The following is an 8,178-nucleotide window of genomic DNA, read 5'->3' as shown; positions in this document are numbered from 1 at the left end:
TGCTGTGAATGCTCTTAGTTAGTTCATGAGCTCACTGAAACATGTTCACCTGGTTGCTGTCGAGCACATTCTAAGATATCTACATGGCACGATTGGTTATGGGCTGAAGTATACACTTAATACCCCAATCCTCCTGAAAGGCTACTCAAATTCAGATTGGGCAGGAAGTGTCAAGGACAGGAAAAGCACTTCAGGCATCTGCTTCAACTTGGGCTCCGCAGTAATCTCTTGGGCATGCAGGAAGCAATCTTCGATAGCATTAAGCACTGCAGAAGCTGAGTACATTGTCGCATCTGTTGCATCCAGAGAAGCAGTGTGGCTTCGTAAGCTTCTTGTTGGATTATTTGGTCAAGTCAATGATCCTACCACCATTCATTGTGATAATCAAAGCTGTATAAAGATGTCAGTAAATCCTGTATTTCATGATCAGTCCAAACATGTGGAAACACACTATCATTACATTCGGGATATGGTGCAGAGAGGTGCCATTCATCTAAAGTACATTAGCACAGATGAACAGATTGCTTACATCCTCACCAAACCCTTATCCAGAGTGAAGTTTGAGTACTTCAGAGATAGACTCGGTGTCATGGAAAACAAAACCCTAATTGAGAGGGAGCTTCAATCTCAGTGACTATTGGTAGCACTTTGAATCATTCTTTGCTTGTGTGCAAGAATGAATTTCATCCAATCTATGCTTGTGTGCTAGATGGATAGTTGTAATAATGTAAAGACCCACTGGTGTATTACACTTTCTATGCTTGTGTGTTAGAACCATCCTATGCTTGTGTGCTAGGTGGAAGATGTAATTCTATGCTTGTGTGCTAGATCCATTCTATGCTTGTGTGCTAGATCCATTCTATGCTTGTGTGCTAGATGGAACTTAAAAGGTTCAGATTATGTATTCTCCTCCTCACTAGTTAAGAGGGAGTGTTGATTGTAACTAGGGGTATAGGGGTTCGGATTGCCTTAAGGCAACATCCGAACCCCTTTAGGACCGGGTCCTACCCTAACGTGACCCTATCTTAAATGCCACGCTAAAACACACCACAATTAACATTAGCGCCAAAATATCAAGGAGGCCGACTTTAATAGAGTAAAGAGGCATATAAGTAAAGGTCAATTTGCAAGTCAATGACAATCAATCAAGTTCAATTAAATCAGAAGGTGATTTAGCTCTGTTGTGCGAACCTAAGGAAGAGGGCGAATTTATTCAGTTTGGTGTAATATTGTACAAGGGGACATAGCATATCTTGAGGCAAGTGATTGAAGCATACAAGGACAGATCTGATATGTGAAGATCAGATTCGAGCTAAGTATTGTACTGATATTTAGAGGAGAATATATAATTTGACCTGTGGCTCTTTCATGCTGGGTTTTTCCTCCTTGGAGGTTTTCGTAGGGTATGCTTGTTTGTCTTCTATTCTATTTCTGATTTATGTTGTCTTACTAAATACTGCAAATCTAATTACAATCTAGGGCACAATTTAATCCATGTTGGTTCACTAAACTACTGCAAATCTAATACAACCTAGGGCATAATTAATAAGATAAATCTGGTTATCATACCTAGGGTATAAATTAACACTTGTTTGTGTTATTTTTGTTCTCATTATATTTACTTCATTTTGTTTTCTAGTGTTGGAGTTTTCTACATTAATTGTAAGTTTTTGAAGTTTTCCTTGTCTTTGGTCAATTATTTTCCTTATTTAATACTTGCTAACCAATGTGGTCTAACATTTGATGTTGAGGTCATCAATTTTGAAGTGCAAGAAAATAGCTTTGAGATGTACTTGCGAGTTCATATAAAAGTGGTTCATGCTCTCTTGTTCCCGTGTTGTTCATTTATCATGGTTTTGGTAGTGTATGCAAATGACTTGAAAAACATTCTCTTATTAGGTATTTTGTTAGTAGAATTCCCTTTAAAAGCATGCAAAAGAGTTGGGTCAATGCCATGAAGGTCCCTCATGAGGTTCATGTGGAGACCTTTTTTTTTTTTTTTTGGCAATCCTGAATGTAAGTTTGTTGAGGCAATTTTCAAGCACGGGCCCTAGTAAATATGCACATCTTTATTAGTTTCCTCCCCTTGGACTTGAAAATTTGTTGTTCTTGAGGAGTATTCCCTTGAGTCCCAATCGAGATCAAATTCTATAATCTCCCTTTGCCACTATGGCATATTCTACACTATGTAATGGCATTGCTAAGACATATTATTCATGTTGAGCAAGAATTCATTTTATCTAGTCACCCTCACAAAATGATTTGTGTTAAGGCTGACTAATGCAGATCAAAACCTTTGAGTCTTATCAAACAAAGAGGATTTGCAACCACACCATAAAATCTCTTACAAAAAAAAAAACTAAAATCAATTCTTATGGAGGCACAATCACCAAAGATACATAGTCAAAAGGAAAATTACAGAATTAACCAGAATCCCCAAACATATGAAAACGTATTGCAGTTGATTACAACCCCCCCCCCCCTCAACACACAAATCTCACAACCAAATATATACTACCCTGCTCTTAAAGCATTGCTTTCCCTCTTTTAATCCAACACTATCGTCCCACATCCTATGCATTACTTCTCCTTGTCGACATATGCTACTCTCCCTTTGAAAGTATGTGTAGTCCTCCTAAAAATAGGCGCTACAATTGTTTCAAGAGTGAATCGCCCCTACAATACACTATCTCCACTCATTGAAAAAAGCCAAACTCGGACAGCCTGTAACGTAACCTCCAACCTGCAGAAGAAAACACAAAACAAGACAAAAAAAAAAAGTAACCGCTTTTATTTTTGGGGTGATGCGGATAGCACATTCACCTATTGCTTCCCCTTTTTTAATCCAACACTATCGTCCCACATCCTATGCATTACTTCTCCTTGCCGACATATGCTAGTCTCCCTTTGAAATTATGTGTAGTCCTCCTAAAAATAGGCGCTACAGTTGTTTCAAGAGTGAGTCGCCCCTACAATACACTATCTCCACTCATTGAAAAAAACCAAATTCGGACAGCCTGTAACGTAACCTCCAACCTACAGAAGAAAACACAAAACAAGACAAACAAACAAAAAAAAGTAGTCGCTTTTATTTTTGGGGTGATGCGGATAGCACATTCACCTGCATGCTCTAGCATCAAACACTACGGGTATGGAAAATGTTTCATGAGCGTGGAGCTCACGAACATTTCTGCAATGATGGGACTGTAATCCCAAACTTCTCCAATTCTAAAGCATTGACTTAAGTAGCCTCATCAGCTGCATGGTTCTTCCAATGAACTAGATGCTCCCAATATTATTTTCTCCTTGTCTTTTTTGCTAAGCATGAATCAATAATCTGATCAATGTCTTCAAATTTCTTCTCCAGCAATTGGCGTGCCCATTTTGGTGCTTCTGGCAAATCGGAAAGTATATCTTGTTGTCCACTTGACTCACCTTCATGGTACTTATACAAATCCACCACATTGAATATTGGTGAAATATCTACTCCAACTGGAAGTTCAATCTCATAAGCATTTGATGAAAACTTTCGCACAACCTTGTATGAGCCAATCTTCTTGCTTTTCAGCTTGTTGTAGGTTCCTTGTGGGGACCATTCTTTCCACAAATGTGCCATTACAAGCTCTCTGACATCAAATTCTTGCACTCTTCTGTGTTTATCAGCATTCTCCTTATATTTCATGGCACTCTTTTCTAAAGCCTCTTTCACTTCTTTGTGCAAATCATGAATATACTCTACAAAGTCTTCTGCTACAACACTTTTTCTACTCAAATCAACACTATCCCTCAGCTCATCAACTACCCATACACAACTTGGAATGGACATTTCCCTACACTTCAATTAATATAGTTATTGTATGCAAATTTTGCTTGTGCCAAAATCAAATCCCATTGAGTTGGTTTATCTCCAACCAAACATCTTAGTAAATTACCCAAGCTTCGATTCACAACTTTTGTTTGACCATCAGTTTGAGGATGGTAAGCTAAACTAAATCCCAACTGTGTTCCCATCTTCTTCCACAAAGTACGCCAAAAATGGCCAACAAATTTTGTATCCTAATCTAAAACAATACTTTTTGGTAAACCATGCAACCGAACTATCTCTTTGAAGAACAATGAAGCTATATGGGAAGCATCACTACACTTTTGACATGGTCTAAAATGAGCCATTTTTGAAGATCTATCCACTACCACAAAAATAGAACCATTACCTCTTTGTGTTTGTGGCAGTCCCAAAACAAAATCCATGCTAATGCATTCCCATGGTTTATCTAGTATCTACAATGGCTGGTATAATCTAGTGTTTTGCTTTACTCCTTTGGCATGCTGACATATTCGGCAACTTTGTACCATTATTTTTACATCTGCACTCATCTCTAACCAATAGTAACATTCACTCAGTTGTGCTAGTGTCTTATCTACTCCAAAATGTCCACTCAATCCTCCACTATGTTTTTCCTTCATCAAGTTCTCCCTCATCGAACCTCGAGGTATGCAAAATCTCTTTCCCTTGAACAATAAACTTTATTGTATGAAATACTCCAACCATGGAGTTTTATCAACGCCAACTAGATTCTTGCATGTTGTTCATGCTTCCTTAAATTCTACATCTTCTTCATATAACTCCCATGATCAAAACTAACAACACTTACTCTTAACTCATTCAATAACAAACACCTTCTACTTAATGCATCTGCAACTCTATTTGATTTGCCACTTTTATGTTTCAAAACAAAAGGAAAATTTTGAAGAAACTCAACCCATTTCACATGTCTTTGACTCAACTTACCCTGGCTATTGAAGAATTTCAATGCATGGTGATCAGTGTACAACACGAACTCCTTTGGTAACAAGTAATGCCTCCACTTCTTGAGGGCTTGCACAATTTAGTCGAACTCTTGATCATAGATGGAGTATTTTCTCTTTGCCTCGTTGAGCTTCTTGTTGAAGTAAGCTATGGGTCTTTCTTCTTGACTTATAACTCCTCCTACTATTGTCCCACTTGCATCACAATCAACCTGAAACACTTTTGCAAAATTAGGAAGTGCTAACATAGGCTGCTCCATCACCTTCTCTTTCAAGATGTTGAAACTCTTTTCAGCTATTGTTGTCTAGACAAATTCTCTTTTATCTCCTCTAATAGTTTCGGTGATCGGTGTACATGTCCCACTAAAATTTCTAATGAACTTTCTATAGAAGCTTTCCAAACCATGAAAACTCCTTGTTTCAAACTTACTCCTTGGGGAAGGCCAATCAACTATTGCTTTCACTTTTTCTAGGTCCATTTTCAGACCATTGCTAGAAATAACAAAGCCTAAATACACCAACTCTTCTTTCATAAAAATACACTTCTTCAAGTTCACCATCAATTTTTCTTCTTTCATCCTTTGTAGGACAACTCTAACATGTTGTAAATGTTCTTTTTTAGTCCTACTAAATATCAAAATATCATCTAGATATACAATCCCAAACTTATTGAGATATGGCTTCAAAACTTCATTCATCAATCTCATGAAAGTGCTTGGGGCATTTGTCAATCCAAATGGAATCACCAACCATTTGTATAATCCATCCTTGGTCTTGAATGCGGTCTTCCATTTGTCACCTTCTCTTATCCTTATTTGATAATAACCACTCTTCAAATCGATCTTAGTGAAGTATCTAGCTCCACTCAAGCAGTTCATAAGATCATCCATTCACAACAATGGAAACTGGTACTTGATGGTTATCTTATTTATTACTCTTGAATCGATACACATTCACCAACCTCCATCTTTCTTTGGTGCCAACACCATTGGAACCACAGACTCAAACTTTCTCTAATCAGCCCCTTGTCAAGCAACTCTTGCACTTGTTTGTTCATCTCCTCACTCTCCTTTGGCGACATTCTATATGGTGCCTTGTTTGTCAAACTCGCATGAGGAATCAAATCCATACAATGGCTGATGCATCTCATAGGTGGTAACCCATTAGGCAACTTCTTCATCAAAATTTCAGCATACTCCTCCAATATCTCTTGGATTTCCTTTGGTATTTCATCTTTCTCCTTTGTTGTCCTAACTGTAGTTGATTTAGAAACAATAGCAAAACATGCTTTCTCCTTCTTGAAGTCCCTCAAAAATTGCTTTCTGGAAACCAAACATACTTTTGATTTGTCTTCACCCTCATCTTCACTAATATTCTTCATTGTATTTAAGAGATACTCTATTCCATCTTTCTTGATTGTGTATGTGTTCAATTGGCCGTTATGAACAACTTGTCTATCAAATTGCCACGGTCTGCCCAAAAGAATATGGCATGCATCCATTGGCATTATGTCACACATAACTTCATCTTTATAATTCCCAATCTGAAAACTCACTAAACATTGTTCATTCACCAACAATTGATGCTCCTTTTGCAACCACGAGACTCTATATGGGCTGAGATGCTTAGTCCTTTTTCAATTTCAGCTTACTCACCATTTCTTCAGACACAATGTTATCAGTACTACCACTATCCATGATGACTCAGCAACATTTACCATTCACCTTGCATCTTGTTCGAAACAAATTTTGCCTTTGGGCTGGTTCCGATTTCTCCTTTTCTTGATTCAACAAAACTCTTCGTAGAATTAATGATTCTCCATCTTTAGGGTCTTCTCCATGCTTTGGTGGATTTTCCTTTTCATTTCCAGCTTCTACTACATGCACTCTTGCCTCCTTTCATTTTCCCCCATCGTATTGGATTTGTGGACACTCAAATGCTCGATGTCCCATTTCCCCGCATTGGTAACAAGTACCGCCAAAACTCCTTCCTCTACCTCTTCCAAATGTTCCCCTTCCATAGGAATAGCCATCTTTTCCTCTAGGGAAATCTCCTCTTCCCCTTCCTCCTTGCATTCTTGCACTTGAAGTGCCTATTTCCTCATGTTTTCTTGTGGAACCTCTATCACTACTTGACTGTCCTCTTCCATGTGAAAATTTGCCTCTACCCCAAGAGTTACTTTGTTTCTTCATATTGAGCTTCTCCTCCACCTTCAAAGCAAACTGATATGCTTCTTCGACACTATGCACATTAACCATGCTTATCTCATCTTGGATGGATACATGCAATCCATTCAAATACCAGGAAACTTACTCAACATCCTCTTCAACATGACCAGCTCGTATGTTTAGCCAATAAAACTATTCGATGTATTCCTCCACAATGCTCTCCTTTTGCTTCAATTTTTGCATCTTCTTGAATAGACTAATTTCATAGTTTTGCGACAAGAATTTGGACTTAAGCTTTGCTACCATCCGATCCCATGATCGAATTTTATCTTTCCCTCTTCACTATCTATTTGTTTGCACATGATCCCACCATAGGGATGCATGGTCCTTCAACTTGGTGCAGACAAACTTAACTTTCTGCTCCTCTTCAATGTTCTCAAACTCAAAATATTTATCCATTTCGTTGATCCAATCCAACAATTCTTCAGTGTTCAATCCCCCTTTGTAAGTTGGAGGATCAACCCGAGACTTAGTGCTCACTTTAGTGAGAGCTCTAAGGAATCTTTCCTCTCCGAGATCTAGTCTAGGTTGTTGTACCTCTTCACCTCCCTCATTGACTTGTTCTTCTTCATTGTCACTAATGTCCTCTGTGTGGACTCCTCTTCTTTGAGCCATTTCCATGGTGTCCATTCATGCAATAAAACCTCTAATTGCTTGTGCAAGCTCGGGCTCCTCACCTCTGGTTCTTCTTCTTCTTCAATCTAATCCTCTTTGGGTCTGTTTCCTATAGGTCTTCTTCTCAGCACAATGAACCTGCTCTGATACCACTTAACACAGATCAAAACCTATGAGTCTTATCAAATAGAGAGGAGTTGCAACCACACTATAAAATCTCTTACAAAAAAAAGTAAAATCAATTCTTATGGAGGCACAATCACCAGAGGTACCCGGTCAAAAGGAAAATTATAGAATTAACTAGAATCCCAAAACATGTTGAAACATATTGCAGTTGATTAACACCCCCCCCCCTCAACACAAATCTCACAACCAAATATGTGCTACCCTGCTCTCAAAGAATTGCTTCCCCTCTTTTAATCCAGCAATGCCATCCCACATCCTATGCATTACTTCTCCTTGTTGACATATGTTGGTCTCCCTTTGAAAGTATGTGTAGTCCTCCTAAAAATAGGTGCTACAATTGTTT

At 38.3% G+C, this 8,178-nt stretch overlaps 1 protein-coding gene across 1 annotated transcript; it reads right to left on the bottom strand.

Annotated features, from left to right (window-relative positions):
• Positions 1–5,737: 5,737 nt before the first annotated feature.
• LOC131069009 (uncharacterized) lies at positions 5,738–6,503 on the bottom strand. Its single transcript, XM_058004293.2, has 2 exons — positions 6,462–6,503; positions 5,738–6,349 (listed from the first exon to the last, which is right to left on the bottom strand). The coding sequence occupies exons 1-2, from the start codon at positions 6,501–6,503 to the stop codon at positions 5,738–5,740; spliced, it is 654 nt and encodes a 217-aa protein (XP_057860276.1).
• Between the last annotated feature and the right edge of the window lie 1,675 nt (positions 6,504–8,178).

This window comes from Cryptomeria japonica, chromosome 4 (assembly GCF_030272615.1).
Source record: "Cryptomeria japonica chromosome 4, Sugi_1.0, whole genome shotgun sequence".
In the NCBI taxonomy this organism is placed as follows: domain Eukaryota; kingdom Viridiplantae; phylum Streptophyta; class Pinopsida; order Cupressales; family Cupressaceae; genus Cryptomeria; species Cryptomeria japonica.
Note: the sequence above shows the minus strand (reverse complement) of the source record. Positions and strands in the feature narration are given on the sequence as shown.